Source organism: Talpa occidentalis, unplaced genomic scaffold (genome assembly GCF_014898055.3).
Source record: "Talpa occidentalis isolate TD23 unplaced genomic scaffold, MPIMG_talOcc4v2.1, whole genome shotgun sequence".
In the NCBI taxonomy this organism is placed as follows: domain Eukaryota; kingdom Metazoa; phylum Chordata; class Mammalia; order Eulipotyphla; family Talpidae; genus Talpa; species Talpa occidentalis.
The window spans coordinates 107,767,233-107,794,438 of NW_026555331.1; the positions used below are offsets into that span (position 1 = coordinate 107,767,233).

The following is a 27,206-nucleotide window of genomic DNA, read 5'->3' on the forward strand; positions in this document are numbered from 1 at the left end:
TGACCTGGAAACCCAAAGTCACTCTCAGAGCTGGCTGGACGCTGCGAGCTGGCCGAGAGCCCAAAATGGAGAGCCCCTCAAAGCCCACGTGTCTGCCTTTTGTATCCACCTGGCTGCTTAACCCCACCCTCAGGTCCCAGCCACCTTCCCTTTGGTGGTGATGGGATTTGGAGTTCCCAGTGTCTTTGGCTTTGACCTGGGGTGGGGTGGAGTCCACAAAGCCTATATGGAATTTGCTTTGGGACATCCTTTTCCCCCTAACAGAGTTAAGACACAACCTATGAAGTTCGCTGCAGCCACTGCAGCATGAGTTTGATCCCCGGCCGGCCAGGGACCTACCCACATGGCCCAGCAGACCTCTCCTAACCCACCCCCTGCTCCCCTCAGCAGTGTACTTTGGTCAATCTGCCTGTTCTTTTCCCCACTCTGTCTCTGGTGAGTCCTCTCACCCCTCGCATCTCTGGCCTGTACCCCAGTTCTTATATGCATAAATAAATAAATCTTTTTTTTTAAAAAAAAAGAAAGAAGATATTTGACCTCAAAAGTACAACATAGAGACTGCCCAAGCTTTCAGTCCAGCTGCCCCCCACAATTGCCAAATCCCACAATTGTTTGCCAAACCCCACAATTGTTTGAGCCAATTGATGTATATTATTGTTTCTGTTTCTCTGAAGGCTTAAGTTTGCCCGCACACTTAGAGTTTTTTATTTCCACAATTTGTGTTTGTTTTAATGTCTCTTTATCAGTTAATATAGCTAAGCTCAATGATGGTAAACTGTAAATTCAAGGAGGACCTTGGGGATTAATTGGTGGATGTTCTTGGATCTAATTCTCAAAAGAGAGAGTTGCAGAATCCTGAGGCTTCATCAGTCAAGAGAGAAGAGGTGTGTGGAGTCTGGTGGGTGGAAAAAGTGACTCATCTTGATACTGAGGTGAGTCTGGAAGATGGATCTGTCCTTGCAGGGATGTGTCAGCCTCTGAGCCTGGAATTTCCATCCTAGGGGAAAACCACTCCATAGGGCCATCCCAAGAAAAGAGTAAGAATACCTGGCATTCTGCCGACAATCATTTTCTTTTTTTGCTCCTACATGAAAGTGAAAGGTTTTGCCCCAAAAGAAACATAAATATTTATGAAATAAATTGACTTGTGATACCTAGTTTGATATCTCCCAAATGGATAGAAATTGAGTCTCTTCTTATCTTCTCCAAAAGGCTCCTTTCCAATTATCTGGATAACATCTGAGCCCTATAATTAAAGTAGTGACACTGAGCAGGGATCCCTATGGTTTCTGGGAACTGAAGTCATTAACTGAACGTCGTCCACAGTGAGTCACCTGTCTATGGAGGGGACAATGACTGGTGACTGCGGATGACCGGAATCCTAAGTCACAAAGCATTCTCATATGCTTTAACTTTCTAACTATTCTTCCTTGCCCAGAATGCAGAGAGCAAATATGATTCTCCTAAAGAGAAAGAAACTGAAATACAAAGACTCACATGACTTGCTCAAATGTGCACAGGTAGCAAGTAGTTGTCCTAGAATTAGAATTTAGGCTTTTGTCTTTGATTCCTTGCCCATTGCTATTTGTGTACCTGCCCTTCTAGAATGTCATGGTGCAAATGTCTCCACTACAGATCTTTTTAAAGTTAATGCAAAGAACTGGCTACTAAGTGTTTCCTTCATACATAAAAAGGTTTCACTTTTTAAGATGTACTGAAACCTCTATCCACAACCCCCACCTCGACACACCAAAAATTAAGATGTTTTAAAAGGCATTTATTGCCCAGCTATATACTGAGCAACTACTAGGAAGGTTCTGTGGAGTTTGATGTGGAATGTGACACAGTTGCTGCCCCTGAGAGCCTAATCTTTTGGAGGACTTGAGATGAGCATACAGATCATTAGAATCTTAGGTATTACATCTGAATGATCTTTAAGGTTAGTTACTGTGATTGCTGCTCTATGCAGAAAACCACCCTTAAGTGCTTAGTACTCTGCTGAGGTCACAAAGTAATTTTGTAAGAGGGTGGTCCCCAGAAAAAGGGGAGGTTCCAGGTTCCCTGCCCCAGCCGAGGGAGGGTGGAGCTGAGCAGGAAGGAGAAGCAGCAGAGGAGACTGAGGAAGGGAAGAAGCAGGATGGAGATCCAGAAGGAGTCCTGGAGGAGGCACATGGAGCAGAGAGACACGTGAAGAAACTGCGCTTGCTTCTTGGTCCTGGACTGGTTGACACAGACGTAGGGGAGAGACCTGTGGGGAGGTGACAATGGCAGTGTTGATCTTGATTTTGCTCTTTTCCTCCTAGACTTGTCTGGTTGTTTCTGATCTTTTCCTATGGGTCCCCACCAGAAGGTAATTTAGGCTTGTGGCAGGCTTTCGGGCCTTGCTTTGGGCCAATCCTGTTTGGACTTTCACCCACGAGGGGATGATGGGTAACTTTGGGTGCTTGAGTTGGAACTATATTCTTTGTCTTTTCTGTATTGCACACTAATTGTATTAAAGTACCTTTCCATTAAAGGTCTGTATGTTTTGTCTTGATGCAGCGGCGGGTGGCAGAATCTATTTAGAGCAGGCAGGTTTGGGGGTTCTGGGGACCCTCTCCCTGCCCTGTCACAATTTGGTGAAAGATTCTTGGCTGTTAGTCCAAAGCGCTCTCCCTTTTGCTGCTCGCTGTTCTGTACCACAACAGAGTGCATCAGGCACAGTTCCCAGACTGCACAGGCGGACACCGGGGCACCACGGGATATTTTTGATTCCCAAGGAGTTTGCAATTTAAAAATGCTCTAAACTACTTTTGGTGTTGTGCTTTATTTTTGAACCTGTTTTCTACTGTTGCTGTGGCAGAAGAGAAAGTATGATAAAAAAAAAATCACATGGAACAGGAGATGAGGATGAGAGTGTCCAAATTGAATTCGAAGTTCAAGAAGCTGTGCAGGATCGTCTATATCCCACAAGTAATTGTGTATATTTAAGATAAAGTAAAAATAGTATCATTTTCTTTCAATTTATGTATGCATTTTTTTCCAAATGTCTGCTAAATTATTAGAGCATAGTACTTATTGTTAGCTCCTAACAACTAAAAACTAGAATGGGAATTTTTTTTGTCCTAGAATCTCCAGAAAAAATTTCAGAGACAAGAAGTTTGGGAACCTCTGTAAATTAGTCTTACTACTCAAAATGGTCTCTCAACCAGTACTTTCGCTATCCCCTGGTTCTTTTTTTTTTTTTTTTTGTGGGACCCTCGCCGGCGGCACCAACATGCGCTGCAGAGGCTGAGGCCAACCTTGCAGCCCAGTGCTCAGCCTCTGCGCCACCATATCCCCTGGTTCTTGCAGGAAATGCAGGCTCCTGTCAAACCCAAATCAGACTTCCTTTTTTTAACCCATATCCCAGGTGATCCTTATACACTTGATTCACATTTGAAAACTGCTGCGTCTGAGAGTCAGAAGGATGCTCGAAGCTAACTTCCCCATCTGCTATCTTCTCATCAGCCACAGAGTGTCCACTGGACTCAGACTTCAGATCCTGCCCCTGACACTTAGTAGGTAAAGACCTTGGGTAATATTGTGAAATCTGAGCCTTAGTTTCCTTACCTGTCAAGTGAGATTAATGTTTGTCTTGATCTCTTTGGTGGTTATAAAGGATAAAGAAGATAACACAAATGGAATGCCCACGCCAGAATAAATGGTGAATTATCAATTCTCTTTGCCTCCTGAGTCTGGCTCCCAGGCAGGTAACTTGCTTTCACTTTCTGCACCTTTGAATGGTCACAATTATAGGAGAAGTTGCATTTTCATGGACAGTCACTGGATTGATGATCATTCCTGCTCTAATATTCAAGCAAATGCAAACACTTATGTGTTTGCAGGTCTTTTACCAGTAATGCTGCCTGGGAATGTATGCAGATGTGCCTTGGAGAAATTGTTAACACCCTAGGCAGGCTGATGGGCAGGAAAGAATTTGCTGTGTGTGTGTGTGTCTGTGTGTGTGTTAAAATATATGCAACAGTTAGTCTTAACTGTTTTTAATGGAATTAAAAGCATGCACTTTGCTGTGTAACCATCACCACCATCCATCTCTCTAACTCTTCATCTCAAAAAATGAAACTATTCCTTACACAATAACTTGACATCACTAGTCTACTCTGTCTCTTTGATTTTGACTATTCTAAGTCCCTCACATCAGTGAAATACTGTAGTATCTGTTTTTGTGTGTCTGTGTGACTGGCTTGTTTCAGTTAGGATAATATATTTAAGTTTCATCCACACTGCAGCATGTGTGAAAGTTTCCTTCCCTTTTACAGGCTGCATAATATTCCCTTGTATATGCACGCATGCATGTATGCATATATACTTATATATATCACACTGTGCTCATCTCTTTATGCATCAGTGGACACTTCTGTTATAAAGACAGAGCACAAATAATTCTTGGCGATCCTCCTTTCATTTTTTTTTTTTTTTAGATATATTTCCAAAAGTGGAGTTGCCGGACACATGATAATTCTATTTTTAATTTTTTGAAGAACTGTCATGCTGTTTTCTAAAGTGGCTACACCATTTTATATTCTCACCTAGCAGTGCATAATGCATGAATTCTGTTTCGAACTTATTTTCCAATATACATGAATATATTTTCTGATACAATCAATGACCCAGCCGGGTAGACAAAGACACTCTCCCCTAAGACTGAGAGCTCTCCAAACTGGGAGATCCTGCTTTACTCTTATTGGATCACTGCACACCTAGGGTGGTTTTTTGGAACTAGAAGGGTTTGCTGCCTGTTTGTTGACTTAAATGGAATGTTTTCTACCCCCATTCTTCTGGGTCCTGAGGACATTTATCCCAGAATGTAGCTTTTCTTCCTATACAGCAGCGCCACCTGCTGGAACCATTGTCACATTGCAGTTGTCTGGCCAATATCTACGCCTTTGATTCATACTCCGCCCACACTGATTTGGAACCTGTGTGTTCAGGCTTTTGTAATCCTTTAGACAAGGTTGAGGTTTATTTTCCTTTTGCAAAGTTTTTTTCTCAGAGATAAACAATGTAATGGAATTAAAATTATGGGTATGTGAAAACCATGTGCGCGAGCGCGCGCGCGCGCGTGTGTGTGTGTGTGTGAGAGAGAGAGAGAGAGAGAGAGAGACAGAGACAGAGAGAGACAGAGACAGAGAGACAGAGAGAGAGAGAGAGAACAAGGTGATGTTGCACACGATGAGGACAGCTTGAGTGGGAGGGAGGGTCTGTAAAGAAATGGAATGTGGCAAAGTGTGACTATTGTAAGAAGGATGCAGGAGGCTGAGACCAGACCAAGCCCACCTTGAGGCATTTTTAAAGTGGACACAAAGCAGTTGATGTTATAATTACAAACTATTTACTCTTATTAATAACTCTTTTAACTAAAAATAGCTGCAGGGAAAAAAAAATTAATGGGAACCTCCATCATTAACTTACTTAAGACTCTTTATCTCCATATACAGTAAGATTGTTACTTTCCAAACTTCGAATCAAGAATTTGGCTTTTCAGTAGTTCAATCTGATTTCCCCAAAATAATAGTCTGAACACTTCCTCAAATATGAAATATCATTCCCACTCCAAAGATATCATCATGGAGTACAAAAGTCTACACTCATCTATTTCTTCTCTATTTCATCATTAATAGGAAGAGGGGTGAACAGATTTAAGCTTTGCCGGCCTCGAAGTGGTTTTATATGATGAACTAATATAAAGCCCGACAAGCACATTGGGTGCTCAGGGAATTTCTTTGCTTTCTTATTGGGCTGGAATTTCTCTTCCTGGCCCCCCTCTGTGTTACAGCTCCTTCTTTCTGCCATCACCCAGGCCCTAAGGAAAAGGTCTGACCCTGGGATGGGCCTCAGTTCAGGACTCCTCCTAGTGGCTGAGTCGACTAGTAGCACAGATCAGGGTGTGGGATGGTGTGAGTGAATACAGGGTAAGGAGAAGCAGGGATGAAAGCAATCTCATTGAAAGCGATGCGACTTGAAAAGAAACACAGCTAGGAGGGGAGGTGTTTCAGAGGAGCCATTCTAAGGGTGCTAGTTTCCACAGTACCTAGCACTTCAAAAAAGGCCCTTGGTGAGTTGGAAGGCAGCAAACCCACCGGTTCATTGGGGGGTTTGTTGGGGAAGTGGAGCTGGCAACAAAGCCAGAGCTTTGGATTCTGGCCCATCTGGGTTCAAACACAATCTTTACCAGTCATTGGTCATGGAGCTCACCCTGGGGGCTGAGCCTGCTAAGTCTCTGCCTGCTCGTGAGTAGAAGAAAGGTGGAGACGGTGAGGATGCAACTCATAAACCTAGGAAAGTAGGTCCCACACACACCTTCTAGAGCAAATTCTCGAATGTGCTTGTTGTCTTTGGAGAACACCAGGTTCCCCTCCTAATCTCACCCCCATGCACCCACACATACCTATATATGTGATTCAACCCATACCCTATAATCACTCTACCTGCCACCCCCATCCTCAAATCCCTGGCCTCACTGGTTGATTACCCGTTGTGATCTCCCAGACTTCCTCTTCACTAGAACTTTATTGACTGTTGACAACAATAATTCAGACACACACACACAAGTCAACTTTTCTAAGGGGAATTTTAATCATGATCACACTTTTGAAACAAATGGGACCAAGTCTCACTCAGGAATCGGCTAGCCCAGGAACAAATTATGAACCGAAAGTGGCAGCCTTACCTCTCATTAGTGAAAACTGCATCACATGATCCCTATAAATGTAAAACAACTGGGCTACTGGGTGTTAACTTACAGCTTTTCTAGAAGAGACAGGTAAAGGGAAAAGACACGGATATGGAGTCTGGGCTGGCATATTACCACCATGATAGGGATAATAAATAGAAATTCACAGTACTGTAATTAAATTGTGCAATAAATACATTGTTATTTTCTTCCATATACAAAATAGCACAGAAAATGTCTTTTATGTAGAGTTCTGTCTTTATGACACTTATTTGTACAATTCATCTGTCAATATTTCCCTCAACTCTTTTTTAATTTTCTCCATGGAATTTCTTAGCATATAAATACATATTTCAACACACACACACACATTTTGTTCGTTTATTTTGAGCAATAGAACTATTTAAGGACTATTTTTATAGCAGAGCACACTTTTCCAGAAATGAAATGGCACCTTTTGGAAACAAGAATATTTTCCACAGGCTTCTGAAGCCTAAGATTCAAGTTTCCTCCAGCTGAAAATCATCACCATTCAAGAGTCCCTGAATTCAGCAAACATGTCATGCCCCAAAGAGACGCCAGGGGGCAGGGCAGCATAAGAAGTGAGCGTGCTCCTCACTTGTAGGTCTGTAATTTGATTGTATCAAATTAAACCCACCTGTATAATTGTGATCAGGATGTTCCTTACCTAAGTTTTTGTGCCGCCAGTTCATCGTGGTTTCAACCTCATTTCCAGAAATGAGCAAGGCATAAAGCACTTCCAGTGACCCATACTTCATTTGGCTAATTAACAGACCAATTCTTTTTAAAAGAGGAGTCTGTTTACTGAAAACACAACTGTGTTGTTGAATGCAACATCACTCAGGATCTTTTTAACCTATTTTAGGAAATAAACACTCTGATATTTGTTTCCAAAATTCTAGATCATATGGGCAGATGTTTGTGGGAAAGAATGACTCAGGCAAACTCTCTACTATTAAGGGTGAGGCTCTAACAACTAGAACTGATCTTTCCTTTTTAAAAATTTTGAGTCTAATAATGAAACAGAGACACTTATGAGCAGCAAAGTAGCTTTTTTTTTTCAGAAACGTGTAATGACACTCTAATCTTTAAACATATATTCCATTTTCTGAATCAACTGAGATTTTGACAGATGAAGAGCCGTTGAATCAGCAGAGAATTAGGGTAAAGGCAAATTCAGGTTATATCTTTAATTCAGGATGATAACATTGATTTCAATAGAATGGAAGCTCCGGTGGATTCAAACCATTTGCAAAGAACTCATGTTGGGAAGGCTTTTCAGATTTTGTTTGCACTTGGTGAGAAAAGGTGCACTGACTGATTATTGACATTGGTCCTTGGTGAAGAAATGAGTTGTGTAATAAATACATTTGTCACGTCTTGACACATTTCCTCTCTCTGACTCTGGTTTAGGACCATCTCCAACCATTATATTTTTTGAGGATCTGTTTTATATAAAGCACAGTGTTGGTGCTAACGAGGACAAATATGAAATAAAACAGGCTGGTCCCTGTTCTTCCTGAGATGATCATGCAGTGGGAAGAATTAATACCTTTGCAATCTGAGGCAGAATCACTGAAGTTCATAATAAGTAAAACAGTGAACATTCTGAGGGTTAAGCAGGGCAAAGACCTCTTCTAATTATTGGGCAGCCTGCAGACAAGGGGCCAAACACTACACTCCTCCCCAAAAGACCCACTCAGGCTGGAAGGGGCAATGCCTGAGGGGTGCCTCCTCTGCACTCTGCCCCAGACTTTCTTAGTTTGGGGGGCTGCTGGGAAGGGGGTGGGGCCCAGTGGCCATTTTAGGAACCCTGAAGAGGGAGCAAAGCACAGGAGCACCCTCTTTCTCCTCAGAGTTGCTGGGCAAGCCAGCCACCTCTCCTGCACATGGTGGGGGGTCCTCCCACCCCATTGAAGGCAGGTGACCCCAAGCCTCGGAAGCTGCAGGCTTCAGTCAGTCGTAGCCTGCCGGTTCCTGTAGCTGCAGCTCCTCTGAGCGCCATCAGTCTGTGACTGGACCTTCTGCCTTGCTCGCTCTCCCACGCCCCTGCCCTATTGGTCAGAATAACTTTTTTTTCTTTTTTTGCTGCACCAAAGGCCTTTTTGTTTGCATTTGCAATTGCGTGCAGCCAGCCCCAGCACTGATGAGAGAAGTTCTGACCCAGTGACACATTTTTAGACCCGCTACCCAGTAATATAATCAAGGAGGTGATAGTACATGTCCCAGAGGGACATTTTCTGCTGGAACTTGAAGAAAAAGATTTCTGCAGAGAAACTAGATATAGAAGAAATTTCATAAAAGAGGAGTGATGTGAACACAAATGAAAATAGGCCTTGTCCAGTCAGTAGACAATAAATGTGAAGGTGAATGGTGCAAAGCAGTGCCGAGTGTGATAGGTGTCACATCACGGAGGGCCTGGTCCTCCAGAAGAGGCCCAATTCCCTACTTATTTTTCATTAACAATCATCTAGTGCTGCCTGCATGCTTTTTTGGCTCAGAATGCCTGAATCCACATTTGAACCCATGATTCCTTTGACCTCTAGCTGAGCATGGCTGGAGAACAAGGGGACAAGGAATACTGCAAACTTTCTGTAAAAATGTAATCTTTTTGACTCTCAGTTCATTGACCATCAATGAGGACAGTAAGTCTTCCCACACAGGTTTATTAAAAGAATTAAATATATCGGTGGGTATTAAAGTGTTTGGGACCTAGTAGGATTACAGAGAATCTCCATAATAAGGGAAGGTTCCACGTTCCCTGCTCCACCTAATGAAGGGTGGGACTGAGCATGGAGGGGAGCAGGAGGAAGCTTGGAGGAGACACATGGAGCAGGAGGGCCGCTCGCTTCTCACCTTTGGAACTGCTCCAGGGACTTTGGGGACATGTGGCGTCAAGGCATGTAGAGGAACTTGCAAGAGACATGGGAAGACTGACAATGGCAGCCTTTAACTTGATTTATAGTTTGATTTTGCTCCTTTCATTCCAGGCTTGGCTGGCCCCTTTAACCCATTTCCTGTGGTTCCCTGCCAGAAGGTGCCTTAGACTGGTGGCAAGCTTTTGGGCATCAGTGGTCTTGCTTTAGGCCAACCCTTTTTGGCTGGGCATTTGCCCAGGAGGGGATGGATAACTTTCACGGTATTTTATTGGGAAATTATTACCTTCTCTTCTTTCTCTATGCACACTATTCTATTAAAGTTCTTCCACTCTCAGAGTATGCTTTATTTTTATGCACCAGTCGGCAGAACCCATTTAGAGTATACAGGTTTGGGAGTCCTGAGAACCCCTCAGTCTACCCCCAACAGTGAGTTCTCAAAAATAATAACCCGATTTTAAAATCTATTGTATAAGAGCAGCTTTGTACAATTTTAGTTTCACAGTAGTTCTTGAACCAATTTCTCTCTGTTTTTGTATATACTTAGTATCCTTTAACCTCTGTGTCCTGAGGTAGAATCTTCTTTTATCCAGTAAACCATGTAAGGTGCTGCTGAAAGGGCGATGAGCATATATGGCTATTTCCCGGACAGGGTGTTACTTTAAGTGAAGGGCAGCTGGACCTCTCTTACTCAGATTTCAAAACACAGCATGCCAAAGGATAGCCACAGGAACCCAAGTTAAATACTGAAATGCCCAAGTGAATATAGCATTCCCATAGTTTTTATTTCTCTTTCCCAAAAAGCAGATTTTCATGTCTTTTGACTGTAACAAAAAATGAGTGCCCATAAATCTCCTAGATCAGGCCCCTTCCTCCGTCTATGACACTGCATGGTCTTCTTTGACCTCCAGGTGACCTTGCTGTGGGCACCTGGGGCGAGGGAGGGGTCAAACCTGGAAGCCAAATCATCAATCCTTCACCCACTCCTGGCCCTAAGGATTCTTTACTTCTCACCTAATTTGTCAGACTCACAATAAATCAAGATACTGGGCCAATAGGATTTTTTTAATTAAAAATGGATCAAAGGGAATATTATTGATCAAGTGAAGTTGGCAGCCAATGAGAAAATAAGTTTAAGCCTTCCATCTGTCTTATGAATGAAGATCTGTATGGAAACCCTAGACTTAAACAGTAGTGGTGATAAACTATTTCTACCCTATTCCTCTATCTCACAGGGATTAGAAATCCTAACAATCTCTAAAGCTCGGTGGATGTTCTCTTGCTAAGCCTTAACTTGCTTGTGATAGGAAGAGATAGGAAGAGAAAGGAATAAGCATTGCCTGAGCACCTGCTAGTGGCATCCCTGCCCTACACATCAGGTGGGTATTATAACCAGAGTGGAAAAACACAAAACCAACCAGAACTCGTGAGCGTTTCGTGTGGGCCAGGAGTGGTGGTGGTGGTGGTGGAAGAAGAGACGTATTTATACTGCTCTTTTCTTACAGGAACCGATCCCGCTTGAGAACTGGAGTACATTAGAGAGGAAAACTGCCATTTTGAAGTTTCTGTTGTTCTTACCGTGGTAGAAATTTGGAAGGGTAAAGGACGTGGGGTGGGAAACCCAATGGGGTGAACAGGAACAGAAAGTAGAGCAGCTGTGGGAAGTACAAGGCAGGGTGGTATGAAGGGGGTGTCAGAGAAGAGGGGTGGCCGTTACAGAAAATAGATGGTGTCCCCAGAATTCTGAGGAGACACAGGTGAAGGAAGCTTCGAGGAGGCGATGTCAGGTGTCTGACTGAAGGCAGGAATTCACATTAAAAGTTGAAGAGCAGTGTGTGTGGCAACTGGTGCCTGTGGGTAATATCAGGGGAAATTATTCTTTTCACTGACGTTGAAAAATGCTAACAACCTACCTGATGTCATAGAACTCCTGGGGGACATGTTCTTAATCTCAAAAGCCTAAATTCTTTTTTTTACTGCACACCACTCTTTCTCTACGAAATAATAGGTAACATCGATTGACTCCTTGCTATAGGCTTAGGTCTGTGTTATGCTGAGTCATGTTCTTTTATCTTTATTTTAAAGCCAAGGAAACTAACATTCAGAAAGTTACATAACTTGGTAAAGCTCTCAGAGCAAACAAAAGACAGAGTAGAGATTTAATTGGAGGTTTTCTAACCCCAAAGTGCCAGTTCTAAACCACCAACTACACAGCTTAGCCTGGGGAAAAACAAACTGAGTTGATAACACAGGTAAGTTTACCTGTGGACTAGCTCTATTATGGATTATGCATATTCACAAATTTATTTATTGGATATGATGTGTAGGGAGGAGTTGTTTTTTAAAGTTGTTGCTGGGGCCTCCGTGATGGCGCAGGGGTTAAAGTCTCAGCATTATCAAGCTATCAGCAGCCACAGCAGCATGAGTTCAATCCCCGGCCAGGGAGATAGCCCACATGGCACAGCAGACCTCTCCTATCTGGCCCGCTGATCCCCTCAACAGTGTATTTCAGTAGATCCTCCTGTCCTGCTCCCCACTCTGTCTCTGGTGAATCCTCTCACCCCCACACGTCTGGCCTACACCCTAGTTCTTGTATGCTTAAATAGATACATCTTTAAAAAAAAGAAAAAAGTAATTGTTTAAAAAGCTGTTGCCGCTACCATCAGGAAGCACACTGAAGAGTCTGAGTTCTACTATTCACTTTACAAGATAATCAGGACTAACAGGCACCAAGCATGGGGAAAATCTATTTTCAAAGGAATCCAGAATTCTGGAGAAGAAAAAGATGACTCACATACAAGAAAGTCCTTTAAAAGCATCTTTTTATTTGCTGTAAGAATATAATCTGGCATTTCTATACAATCCAACATGCAAAAAACATGGTTGGCATTTTACAAGCAGTGCAGACTCTCCATGTCTGTACATTTGCTCAAGTAAAATATTAGCAAAGGGTGAAAAATAACATCTTGGGATAAAAGAACACAGAGGGAGCCGTTTCCCCCCCAGGATCGTGGCTTCTAAGTGAAGATGTACAGTCAAGAGAGTATAGCGGCCCTCACGTTCCACACCGAGGTGAAGGAACTAAGAAATAGGTGAGGGAGTCCGTGTACGGACTGAGTCACTGGGCAGCAGGGAGGCCCCACTCCATGGGCGGTTTCATTGGGGGCCTACCTAGCTCCTCACAACAGGCGTCTGTATAAAAACAGACAGGAAATAATCTAACTCAGGTGGAGCGGTCACTACCAGCCTGCAGAAGGGCCACAGCTCAGGCACTAGCGGGGTGCTAAGAATTACAATGCTGCCCTAACAAAAGTCACAGTGATTTTTCTTTTTGTATAGTAATTACGTTTCCCTGAAATACCATCGTAAAGCACACTGTAAATAAATTGCTCGCTAGCATGATGGGCACTAAAATCTGGAGCTGTCTCAACTCATGTAACTGTGGTTTACTGGAAATGAAATGTGGAGAATGAGAGCAGGCGAGGACACTAACCCCTTTACCACCAGACTCCAAAGGCCATGGCATCGACCTTCCAGGGGAGTCTTAGAGAGTTTGTCTGGATGGAGAATGCTTCTGGCTGCATCTGCGGTGCACCTACACTCTCCAGCCAATCTCAGCAGCTACGATCTGAACCTACATTAGCCTTCATCGGTCTTACAATAGGCAGAGTGAGTATTATGAATCCACTTTCTAGTTAAGCAAACGGAAGCTTTTAAAGATGATGCTGTTTGACCGAGGACCTGCATCTAGTTAAAGTAGGGACAGGGATGGGAAATCAGACCGGCCTGACGACAAACCTCAAGTTTTTCCACTGCATCTGACCATTTCTGAAGGGACAAGAATTTTACTGGCCTTGCACTTTTTTCTACCTTTCCTGTGCTTTTAGTCCTAGGGTAAAAATAAATATTTTATTTTTAAACAGTATTTGCTTCCCCCCACTCCCTCAGATTGAGTCCCCGTAGTATACCCTTCCCAAAGGCATCTGTGCACTAGGGTAAATATTTTATGGAAAGAGACACAGGGCTGAAAATGTCACCATGGAGTGCTGGGTTTTCAACTTACATTCTCCCAATAGTTGGGAGAGCAACCCACCTCAGCAATGTGGGAAGATGGTCTGAAATTTAACTTAAAGGCATCTCCAACCTTATGAAGGAAAATCTGCAAATAGGGAATTCCAGTTAGGTTCATGGACATCTCTTGTCATGAATCTCAAACCTGGAATACCTGAGGCATGGGCATCCCTCGATTTTTAGCATTTTCTAATGTGAGAGAAAGTAAGGGATTAGAAGAAGTAAAGTCAAAATGCATTTCCTGAAATCACCCATAACTTTAAAGGTATCACAAGGGTATTGGGCTTGAGGCACCCAATGAGAACCAAAACCCAGGACTTTGCTTTGAATTTGGATCTCCTTCATGAAGCTTGTGTTTGGAAATCTCTATGAACACAACAATTCATCTGTCTCTTCCCTCTACGACTGCAATATTCATAAGGACAACTATTGTTTTGAATGGGCTTACTTCAAAAGTTACACATTTACTTGAATTTTAACTACTAGATTTAAAATTGGAAAAGACGTTTTTGAAGTTTATTTCTTAAATACTTAAGTATGATGATCACCGGACCAATATTTTTATTGGGGCAAGTCAACTTCCAAAGATGAAAAAACTGTCACTGGAGGTATTTTTACTTTTTCTGAACAGGTAGCATTATTCTAATTTTAGTCCAATTTAGATTTTAAAAAATTCATACCAAGAAAAGCCTCATGGGACTACCCTCTAAGTGATTTTGCTGCTGGAGTTTACGTTGACCACAAGTCCAGCAACTAAAAAGTGTGTAACATGACAAAGGGGAAATCACACGTGGCCTTCACTTGTCCTCTTGGAGTCACCATGACAGTGCCAGCCCCTAAAGCTTCCAGGGTCTTGGGGGCGTTGCCCACAGTGGCTGGTGAGTGCTGAGAGGTGGGTGGGTAGGTGGGCCTCGCCATCACTCCCACTATTGCCCCGGACCTATTTTCTGTTCCAGTTATGTGAGATGTTCTGAATCTTTTTCATTTTGATCCTCTGATCCAGCATCTTGTACCTCGCAGGATGCTCATCAGTTTTCTTTGGGATCGAAGGTGCATAGGAGCTAGATGCGTAAGCAGGGCGTTTAAAGTGACGCAGAGGAGGCTTGATGACTGGAGGCCATGAAAAGGAAGACAGACAACCATTAGCCTCACCAACGACATGGCACACCCCTAGATCTGTCTGTTTGCTTTAAAACCAGGAAATAAACAGGGTTGGATTCTCACTGGGAATCTTACTGCAGAGAGATGAACAAGCACATCAGCACCTTGGTCATTCACTTAATAGAAAAATTCCTAGAGACAGACAGACAGTGATGACCCCAGAATATAAAGCTTCTCTCACAGTGAATGGATGAGATGAAAGAAATGAGAGGGACAATGGGGTCACTTCGGGAACAGAAAGGCAAACCAAGTTGAGTAGAGCATATCATTAATCAGCATTTAGGGGCATATGCAAGCTTTCAGGCTGCAAAGTGGAACACAATCCTGAAGTGTTACTAAAAAGGACATTATGAAATTATTTGCAAAAACACATTTATAAAAAGGCATTATTGCTAAAATATAAAAAGGGCCCTTGAATTCAATAAAAGAAAACAACCCTGTTTAAAGACAAGCAAAAGATCTGAACAAACTCCTCACCAAAGAAGGTATACATAAGGCCAAAGAGCATAAGACAGGTGCTTGACAAATTTTGGCATCAGGGAACCACAAATTAAAACAGCAATGATATATATGACACACCTATTAGAAGACATAAAATCCAAAAATAAACTCGATGATACTAACTGCTGGTGAGGATACAGAGCAACAGGACCTCTCATTCTTGTTGGTGGGAAGGTACAATGTTGCAGTAGCTTGGAAGACAGTTTGAAATATCTTAGGAAGTTACACATAGTCTTGCAATGGAACTCCTAGGTATTTACCCACCTGATTTGAAAACTGAGGTCCACATAAAAACCTGCACATGAATTTTTATAGAAGTTTATTCACAACCATCTCAAACTGGAAGCAACCCAGATGTCCTTCAATAATAAGAGGATAAACAATTTGCAGAACATCCATACAACAAAATATTAGTCAGAGATAAAAAGAAATCAGTGGTAAAGTCAGACAAAGACACAGATGGATCTTAAATACATATTGCTAAATGAAAAAAACAATCTGAAAAAGTTTTATACTTATGATGCCATGTGATATTCTTGACGAGGCTAAAGAATAGAGATGATAAAAAGATCAAGATCAAGAGTTCAGAGGGAGGAGGATCGGTAAATAGGTAAGCACATGGGATTTTCAGAGCAGTAAAACTAAGTACTATGGTACCCAGCAGTCAACACATAATTCTATTCACTTGTTGAAAGCCAGAGAGAATTGCAGCACGAGGAATGGATATTAACATATACAAATTAAAAAAAAAATAATTTAGGTGGGGGATGCATGGAATGAATGCAGAACATAACAAAAATAATCTCACTGCATTGTAAATGTAGAGACAACCTCACTAAAGACAGTGGGCCAGAATGAAGCTCACCCAAGCAACTCTGGGCTGAGTGGATTCTGTTAGACTGAAGGCCAAAGAAACAGGGCATAAAGATTGCATGCTCCTCGCTGGAGCTGTTTCCCAGGGGCACACAGTCGAAAGATCCCAACACTCTAACATGGGTACTGGAAACGACTGTGTAAGTGGGCAGTGGATGGTGAAAGCCAGGCTTCTCATTGTTGGAGTAGGAGAGAAGCAACAAGAGGAGGCAAGAATGGTCCACGTGGTAATGGATTAGAGTTGGAGGTATCAGTATGAATACATGTTTAACTAAATAAAGATTCATATGATCACACATAGAAATACACACAGACACACATTTCCTTGCTCCGTCAGCTGAGAGAACCCATATCATATGATGAGGCCTAGAAGCCTCAGGAGCAATGAGCATTCCTAGTGCTCACCAACCATTTTCCAATAAAAGGACTCCTTGTAGAAATAGCTGATCCTAGAACTAGGAAACAAAATAAACAAAATGAACATGGAGCATCTCTGAAATTAAGAAAGAGCTAAAATAAACAAACAAACAAAACCCACTGTGGAAAGACAAAGGAGGCCTCAAATGAAATAATTCCCCAATGGTCGAAGTTGGAACTATTTGAGCAACAGAATAAATATGGCAGTATTCAATTATAACCCAAAGTGTAAGATTAATATATGTAAGTCCATAACAATATAAATAATTGAGAGAGAACAGATGAATTGCTTAAGCAGAAGAATTACAAGTAATTTATCTAGATGCTCCTACCTAAGGAGGAGGAGACTTCAGTGTGGGGAATTCAGGGAACAAAAGCACAGCTTTACAGTGGAGAAATCTACTATAAACACCACTTTAGTCAGCAGAGATCAAGGTCTCCTTCCACAGCAATGCCGTGTCTTTGTATTATGTGATGAAAACGTACATTATATGATAAAAATAGCACTTTATCCCCAAAGCTTCTCCCCAAGAAACATAACCCCCTTCTAATGATGAAAAACTATCAGACAAATCCCAATTGAGGGACATTTGACAAAATAGCTGATCAGTATTTCTCAAAGTTATTAAGGTCACCAAACACAAGGGATGTCTGAGGACCTGACAGTTGAGGAGCTTAAGCAGACAGGATGACTAAATGTGATGGAGTCTCCTGGGCAGGATCCTGGACAGGAAAAAGACCCTGGGTAACAACTAAGGAAATCCAAATAAGCTATGGATTTTAGGTAATGATGAAAGGGCATCAGCTAAGCTGTACATCTATAATTAGAAGAAGGTAAAGTACTAATTGGTTCTTCCTGCCTCTATTGCTCTCTGTTCACACCACACATGGTCCTGCTGAAACAGTGTTTAGTTGATGAGACAATGTAAAAGTGAACTAAACTAAAAACAGTTAAATGATAATCACAAATAGAGGGGAATATAATAATTAGGTAAACTGTGAGGACAGGAGTAGATGCTAAGATACTGCCTCAACCCATACTCTGTTTTCACTTAAAGGGACCACAAAGGCAAGTGACACACAATAGTCAGCTTGTGGACAAAGATGGGGGCAGGGTACACAGATCTATTAAGTCATTGAGGTTAGTTACCCTTATAAAAACCCAGCTTTGCAAATCTCTTCCAATAACAGGAAAATGCATGGTGTTTATGATCAAGCAAAAATTAGAAGCAAATAAACAATGACAGGAAATTGGTTAAATTCTTATACGTTCTTAAGACACTACTGTGACACTGTGGGAAATGATAAATATACCCATTAATAAAAATAGCAGTTTAAGTAATACTGTTAAATGAAATAAAAACATAACTGACATAATCAAATACTTGAAAAATATATGAATAGGGAAAACACTTAAACATAGCAGTGTTTATCTCTGAGGAACACAAACGTGGCTATTTTATTTCATTTTGGTTATTTATACATTCTAATTTTTCTGTGATCAGGTTTCAGCGATATAACTTTTGTAAAAGAAACATACTACTAAAAAATCCTTCTATAGAATCACTTATCAGCGCTAGCTTACAAACTCATAAAGAATAGAAAGTCAGTAAAACTGAGTTTATTATGGGCTTAAGTACTAGACAGCTCAGAAAGGTCCTAGCTCAGTAGAGACATTTCACAACCTACCGATGAGTACTCATTCTTTGACTTCTTTGGGCAACTAGTGTGTCCTATTGATATAGTAGTGAACAAGTCAAACAGAAATCCCTGCCGTCCTGAGGTTTCCATTCTAGTAACACCCTCTGAAATTGTCTGTTGCCTATAAAAGAAAACCATCTTCAAGTATAATAAACAATGCTGTTACCACAAGCTCCAGAATATACCCATATCACTTTGTCTTTTGAGTTAACCTAACACGCTGTAAAACTTTTTCAGCAAATGGCCCTGCAGTGACATAATACATACGCAGAAGAAAAGATTTGTTTTTTAAGATCTCAGAGTGCTTAATTCTGTTTCTTAGGGTAAACAAGGAATCGGGGTGCAAAACACTCTAGGAACAGATATAAAAACAGTCCTGACAGTCTGGAGAATGGGGTAGAGCCAGGACAGGGTTTCAGAGTAGAAGCTGATTGTTGCAAATGTCTGGGCTAGTTGATTTACTGCTTTTCGCGTCACCGTGCCTCTCTGTAGTCATTCTATTTTCACTGCTCAGCATGAACCAAGTCAAAGTATTATTGAATTTCCCACTTCTCAGCATGAAGATACATTTTACCATTTGCTGGAATTCTGATTGTCAGAACAAAAACTCTCCCTGCCACTGGAGTCGCTGCAAATAGAGTTGAACCCACTGATAGGGATCAGCTCCCCACTGAGATTGTGGAATTACATAAAGGCCTGCTGTCACCCACACTCAAAATATGGGAAAAAGAAAAATTCATACAGTGCTGCTTGGTATGCATTGATTGCCTTTCCCTTCTACAAGAGCGCGCGATTTGAAGGCAGGGCAAACAGCAGGTGTGAGGAGGGTACCATCTTGAATTTAATAGGGGTCTTTCTTCTGGGGTCCTGGCATGGCCTCCTGAGGAGTCTTTCTGGCTACTTCTAAGATATTGGAAGGGAGTCTGATCTTTCCCTTTTCAATCACTGGGCACTTCCTGGAGCTGAGCCCAAGCAGCGGGTTACAATCCTCTCCCCCTGGGGAAGACCAAACTGGGAACTGGGTCTCCTCCCCTCTGTAAGCTTGATGATCAGCAAGTCAGACTCTTTTTCTCTTGGGGTCACATTCAAAGAGCCTGCTGTCATCTCTTAGAGCAATTTACTTGAAGAAAAAGATCTAATTAGCTAATGAATATTTGACAAAGGCGCATGTCTCTGCACAGAGTCTGAACTTGGGAAAGTCATTATCTAGATTACTTACAAATGTGCTTAGGAAAAGGAAAGTTCAAGACAAAAATGGACAGACACATTATTATCCTTTATTTTGCCATTACATGCAATGTAGTTTTTAGTAAAAGCAATGCACTTCAGGAGTTTTAATCCTCAATTGCTTAATCTCATCTTTTTTTATAAATACCACAAGGCAGGTGTCTGATTTCCTTCCTTTCCTCTGACATCGCCAGTCTATCTTTTATTGTCTCACTCTCTTTCTCTCTCAGGCCATTTGTTTGAGAGTTACTTATGTTTTTGGTGTGAAAGATAATTACATTGAATTATTGCTCTTCCAAAAATTGAGTTAGACTTAATTCATATATAAAGTTAATATAACCGTTAAATGAATTCCAGTGTTGAAATATAAATGAGGATTTTTTTTAAGCTCCTTGTTTAAAAGTACTCATATTAATCCAGTTTCTCTAAGTACCTTCAATAGAGTTACCTATGGAGTGTTGCTGGGGGCGGGGGATGGGCTCTTCAATTAAAGTTAAATTAGGGGCCTCCCCGGTGGCGCAGCGGTTGAGCGCTGGGTTGCGAAGCTGCCCGCAGCCTCTGCAGTGCCGGTTCGATCCCCGGCTGCTCCCCGGCCACCACAGGAGGGTCCCACATGGCGCGCAGACCTCTCCTGCCGCCCGCTGCTCCCCTCAGCAGTGTACTTCGGTCCTTCTGCCTGCTCTGCTCCCCGCTCTGGCTCTGGTGAATTCTCTCACCCTCCCGCGCTTCTGACTGTACCCAGTGCATGTATAAACAAAACAAACAAACAAATAAATAAATAAATAAAGCATGCCTCTATAAAAAAATTAAAAAAAAAAAATAAAGTTAAATTAGTATCTTCATGGCAGGACTGCTCAGGGACCTAAAAAATGGCAACAAATATGATGAATCCATACAGACATTCAATGGCATGTAGCTTTTCTCAATTTCCTTAGGCTAAGGAACCCCTTCACCAGAAGCTTCACACAGCGTCAGCGAAAGCACTTTCAGAAAGGGTAGGTTAATGCATCACCATATCCTGCCCCAGTCCATCCATCACATTGTAAATCCTAATTCAGTACGCCATGCTGTTTTGCACTGAGTGAGGGCAGACCTGTGACAATAGTCACTAGTCCACATCTAATCCAGGCCTAGCTTAATGCTGGGGAGTTAAACATCAATCCGCCGTAGATTCTGTTATTTCAAGTTCAGGGAGGCCTCCTGGAACACCGGGCCGCACAGCGCAGCCTCACCTGGTGTGTTTCTGAATCTCCCTTACAGAGAAGCCTCCACAGGCAGCACTGGGTCTGCTCTAGGCTCCTGAATTAATTCTAATACCGGCACTTTTCAAGAAATGTGGAACGCGTTTTCAAAGACAATGCCTTTCAAAGACAATGCCACAGCACCTTTCTATTTATAGACATTTTCTGTCAGTATTTACACACACATACACAAATACACTAAAATAGCAAGGTAAGAATTATCATTTATTATCTCTTACATGTTATTTTATATAAAGAACAAATTCTATTTCTATAAATTCCATTCCTAAAATCAATGTCTATAACCTCTGGTATCTGCTTGAAATATGATGGCGAGTCCTCCTAAGGCACAAAAATCACCTGTGAGCTTTGAACTGCCGGGGTTGGGATGTTAATGTCAGCTCCACTGAGGATGGACAGTATAAAGAGGTAGCCTGTGCTTTTCACTGCAGGATCGGTCTTGGTAAAGTATAATACCTGACACAGATTGTGTACTAGGCACCAGGATAGCAATTTAATATGAAGTAGCCTGTAATCTTCACCACAATCCCATGAGACTATTATCATCCCTTTTTGGGTGAGGTAACTGAGGCCTAAAGAGCTTAAGCAACTTGCCAAAGCTCACCCAGCCAGTGCTCAGGATGTTTGGAGTCGGCATTCACACCCAGGTGGTCTGACCTCATAGCCTTCCTCCCATATTTAAAATGATCTCTGATCACAGTTCAGAGTAAGCTTTAACAATGACTGTACCTCAATCACTCTGATCACAGTTCAGAGTAAGCTTTAACAATGACCTCAATCACTTAAAAGAGGTCAACTAAAAATTGTACCTTATTTATACTATCAATATCTTAGTACATATCTGTGTGCTAGTCAGGGTTGTGGGATGTCCCTGTTAGTAGCTGTAACCACACTTCAATGCAAAAGCAAATCACCAGCCCCTTCTCCCAGTAGGATGTGGGGTAGTGATTCAGGAAGGAACTGCATACCTGCCTAACAGGTCTCTTCAGTAAATAACTTGACTGCTTCTTCCCTCACCTCCACCTCCTACAATGCTACCTGCAATGCTAACAGGTTTTCTGAAAATTAAAGACAATCAATCCTAGGTGAGTCCCCGGACAACATTTTGGGATGACATATTAACTCGGTGGTTCTCACCTCTGGCTGCCTATGACAACTACCAGAGGAGCTTTGAAAGATATCAGTGCTCAGGTTGTACCCCAGACCAAGTAAAGCAATCTGTGGGCACAGGCTGAGACTGTAACAGGGTGGTCCCCAGGAAAGGGGGAGGTTCCAGGTTCCCTGCCCCACCCAAGGAAGGGTGGAGCTGAGCAGGAAGAGGAGAAGCTGCAGAAGAGACTGAGGAAGGAAGGAGGATGGAGCCAGGAGACCTGGAGGAGGCACATGGATCCTAGAGACACGTGAAGAAACTGCGCTTGTCTTTTGGTCGTAGACTGGGTGACACAGATGTGGGTGAGACCTGTGGGGAGGTGACAATGGCAGCTTTTCTCTTGATGTTGATTTTGCTCTTTTCCTTCCGGGCTTGTCTGGTTGTTTCTGACCCTTTTCTGTGGGTCCCCACTGGAAGATGCTTTAGACTTGTGGCAGGCTTTGGGGCCTTGCTCTGCGCCGATCCCATATGGATGGACTTTTACCCACGAGGGGACGGGTAACTTTGGGTGCTTCATTTAGAAACTAGACTCTTTGCCTTTCCTGTATTGTTTCCTAGTTTTATTAAAGTTCCTTCCCATTAAAGTCTCCTATGTTTTGTGCTGATGCGGCGGATGGCAGAACCCATTTAGAATAGGCAGGATTGCGGGGTTTGGGCTGCCCCTCTCCCTGTCCTATAACAAGACCTCAGGAGTTTTTAAAGCTCTTCAGATAACTCCCCTGTGCCGGCATTTGAGGACTACAGTTTTATTCTCTCCAATCTGCTCCTTCCCTGTCTTCTCTAAAGAAAGAGCAGTACTAATATTTTGCACACTCTGTAAAAGCCAATGCTGTTGTTATATTTTGTTAGATGAGACTATTTTTATGGATTCATCATACTTGTATATATTAATGTAACTTGTGTTCTGCAGGACTATGCCCCTTTTTTCCTCTTAGCCTCTGTATTTTGTCCTTCCAGTTGGATCTACCGCAAAGACATAAGTTCTGAGAAATGAAAATTTCTTCTTATGTTGGAGAAAGTAATGCTGAGCTCTCATTTGTAGACTGTGAGAAAATATAAAAGAAGAGGTAACAATGAGAGTCAACCCATCTTTTCTAAGTAAATCTAACATTTGAAAAAGCAAAGATTAGACCAAAGAGGATGTTCCTGGTATCTGAGTAGTGTAAAGGAAGAGAGCTTTGCAATCAGTGAGAACAGGTTATAAAACCCCTTCCCATCACTCCCAGCTATTCCATCCTGCGCAAAACACTGCACGTGCCTTAGCTTCACTTTTCCCTCCATAACTTGAGCATAATGATATCGTCTGTCTGGCTGTTGGGAGAACTCGGTGAGACTGGGCGTGTAAAGTATGTACCACAGTGTCTGGCATAATAAAGTCTGTCTTTGGTTAATGTAACTTCTATTATTATTACAATGATAGAGAGACCCTGTCATGTGCAACTCTGGTGGGTAAAGTGATAATTAGCCCTAAATAGAGTTCCAGAGAGATTTCTGGGACAGGCACCCCATTTCTTACAGTACTGATCTGGGGCTGTCCCAGATCAGTAAGAGGCTACCCCACTCTTTCTGCCCTTTTCAGATCATGTGCTTGATATTAGCTTAAATTTCTGAATTTATCTTTGCTCTGGATTCTTTCTACTTCTTTCTAGGACATCTTTTCACATTATTTGTTACTCCAAATCTGCTTTATGACTGATTGTGATCAAGTCAGTCATGCTTGCTGTTTTGGTGTAAATCAACTGCATATTGGAGGCGAGCTCATGAGAACACATAAAATCAGCGCTGACTCCTCTCACTGCCAACATCACTCCATGAGGACTAACTCAGGAAGCACTCACCCCAGTCCCAAGGACAGAAACACACACTTTAAAACTCCAGAAGGTTTTCAAAGCTGGTCTTTTTCTTAGGTAGCAAGTGGAAGATACTCATTGTTTCGCCAGAAAGGGAGACCTGGCCCTAGTTAATTATATAGACTTCTATGAGCTATTTCTAAAATTAAAAATGAAATATAACAACATTACATAAACCCAGATGTTTGCTGTTTGAAGAGCCCAGTAGCAAGGCCTTCACGTTCTGTCCTATTTAAAGTGTTTTCACATCCATTGTCTCATTTGTAACCCCCCTCCTAGTCCTTTTTGGAAGGGAATCAGATTCGGTTCAGTGTCTGCCCCTGTGTGACTTGGGCACATGATTTCAGTTTCCCATTTAAAAAACAGAGATAAGAACACTCACTTCAGAGTGCTGTGGTGAGAATGAAAAGAGGCATGCATGTACAACAGCCGGCTGGCATGAAGCAGGCACCTGTTCAATGCCTTCCCTACTCCATTTCAGGAATTAGCTAGAAGTTTTGCAACTGCCAGCAAAATTCAGTGGCAGCATACTTTCTCAACTAGGCCATTCATTGGTCTCCCAAGACACAAAGGCAATAAAGGTATCCCTTCCTTTTGTAGAAATACAATTTAGCAACATTCATTCACCCAGAAAATTACTCTTAAACCACGCACATTAGCTGAAGTGTTGTCTAAGGTGATGATCTATTCTGAGACTCTTCAAGGTGTATTTTATATTAAAAGTAGAATAATTAAACCCATCATTAACATTTTAAAAGACTCTGAACTCCCTGAGGACTTTACCACAAGAAAATGAAATTGCAAAAATAATCTGATTCCATATTTCACCTCACAGAGCAAGGAGTGCAAGACCGGAGGCTGGCTGGCTGAGGAGCTGCCCTGGATGAGCTGAGCTGACACCCCCTGCACCAAACCACCACCTGGTGTGGGAAGGTGACCTGTCCAGGTCTCCAGAATCATGTATGTTCACAGGGAAAAGATAAACTGGAATTTTGTTGCCTCATCCCAGGCAACATCCGAGTGAAGCTGTTTGCTTTCACTTCACGTGTGGTTCCCAATCCTGGAGGAACATCAGATCACCTGAGAACTTAAAAACTTACTGACCACGAGGCTCTGGGGAAAACATTATCTTAAGGTGTCTGCAGTTCCCCGTGGTCCTGGCATGCAGTAAGGCTCCACCCCACTAGATTAGGTGTGGGGTTTGTTTTGAGATGGGACTAGTTAGTTTATACTGAGGTTCTTATCCTTAGGGCAGTTGACGAAGTCTGTTCATCACGAACAAGAGTCACCTACCCATGGCCACGTGCTAAGCTCCATGACAGGAAGCAAACCCATGAAAATCTAACTTGGGGAGAGGGAGTGTGTTATACGAGAAACCTGGTCTTGGGGTGACACCACAGTTGTGTGACACTACTAGTTGTGTGGTATAGGAGATAATCTTTTCTGGGATTCATGTTTTTTAATTTTTCCTGTAAAATGAGAAAAATAGAAACTGGCTGGCACAGTTGTCGTGGAGATTTTAAGGGGGATATAAACGAGGCATTGTACACATGCTACCTTGCAACTTTGCATGGATACATGGACCCCACTATATGTAGCACAGAAGATGAAAGGCCATCACCGGGGTCCTCTGAAAAGTAACTCCCTGTAGATGTTCTTATTATAGGATAGAAAAATCACATGATTTCCCATACAACTTGATGTTATTACGTGAAAGACCTCACCACAGAATTAACTTAAAGAATTTATTTGCAAATGTTTGGCAAGGAACATGCCACTCTGATTCACAAAAGACTAATCTGGAAAGTGCATTCGTAAAAAAAAAAAAAAAAACATGCATAGAAATATTTTTCATTCAGCTACCTGAGGGAACCACTATGCTGAAACCAAGGGCCGGTCCAAGCAAAGCAAAACCATCTAGGCCCCGTTCTAAACAATGCATGTGAATATGGGGCCTCCTCAGAGACTGTGGGCAATACCTAGCGAGGAGTGCAAGGAGCCAGGAAACCCTGGATGAGACTTGCAGCTTAGCCAACCAACCAGGATGGAAAGCGCTCCAGTCCCTGAATTCTCATCATGATACATTTAGGAAAATGACAAGTACACTCTTGAATCTCATGACACGACACATCTTGTAACACTGAGCCACACTACTTCTTTGTACCCTGCCCCATAATTAGTCGTGGCTATGTAAAATTCATGAGGACAGGGACAAGGTGTTATGCACACTTGCATCCCTAGAATTTAATCACAGTACCGATAACAGTTGGTGCTAAGAAATATTTAATGAACAAGTGAAATACTTTATATCACCTTCATAAATCTTCCATTTACTAGAGAATAAATGAATCACTTAGAATACACACCAGCTGGCAAAGTTGATTGGAATCTATAGAACCTAATATTTCTCCCTTGCTTCAACAATGTCTCCATATGTAGATCTGCTGCCCATATTTGCACAAAAAAGAAAATCAGCAAGTTCAAGATTCAAGTCTGAGCCATGAGCACCTTTGTTTTACAAAAATGCTCCGATCTCGGCGCATTTCTACAGGTCTTACCCTAGTGTGGAAAGGCACTGAGGCAGTTTTGTTTCCCTTCCTCCCTGATGACTAGGTAAAAGAAGAGCAATTTTAAGGTTGGTAACTCAGCTCTTTTCTTATTCAGTGTTACCTATTAGATGCCCTGCAATCATACAATTTAATGATTAATGACTTAATTTAATAAAACTAATTTTTGCTTTAATTACTAAAGAAGGTAAGATAGCCCTCCATCAAGGAGATAACCATTTTCAATTTAGTTCTTTGTTTTCATCTTGTTTGCTCTGGCAAGTCAAAGTACATGATACATGCCTTTTCAAATGAGAAAAATATTTTGGAGAGTATGCAAGCTTAGCCTTTTGCTGGATCTTTCTCAGCAGCAGGTGTGTTTCCCTGAGTACATATGAAGATGGGGAATGTAAGGCTTGATCAATAGTTCTAAATCCTTTGTTCACACCAACAGTGACCTGTGCCAGAGGAAACCTGCAAAGATAAGTTTCTCCAGGTTCTGGGGCTCAGAGAGCTTAATCAGTGCATAACAATGAGCTTTGATCTAGTCCATAATAAGACAACTGTCATTTGTTAAACTGAACTCAAGACAGAAAACAGTTGCAAAGAGAGTATTCATTGGAATCGTCACTTAAAAGACAGCAAAGGCAGGACACCCTCTACCTCATCATTGCCCTTAAAATTGGTACATGGGCAATTGATCTAATCCCTGGGTAGATGGCAAATGTGAAAGAAAGTGTGGACCCTTTGATGTCAATTTTTACCCACTAACAATGAAACTTGGCACAAAAAGCAGAGGTTTGCCTACTGCTAATTTTGGGTAAATTATATTTGA

The 27,206-nt window shown here is 42.0% G+C and overlaps 1 protein-coding gene across 6 annotated transcripts in view; it reads right to left on the reverse strand.

The window, feature by feature from the left end:
* Positions 1–12,419: 12,419 nt before the first annotated feature.
* The window catches only part of PDE1C (phosphodiesterase 1C), a 417,006-nt gene continuing 402,219 nt past the window's right edge, over positions 12,420–27,206 (reverse strand). For 4 of the 6 annotated variants that reach the window (XM_037509936.2, XM_054692455.1, XM_054692453.1 and 1 more), the window contains one exon: positions 14,757–14,793. Coding sequence is in view for 2 of the 6 variants with exons in the window: in XM_054692457.1 (XP_054548432.1) it covers positions 14,624–14,793 (170 nt within the window). In the remaining 4 variants the exon portion in view is untranslated. Of the gene's footprint in view, positions 14,794–27,206 lie in introns of all 6 variants that reach the window. The other 2 variants (XM_054692457.1, XM_037509953.2) reach the window with 1 other exon arrangement.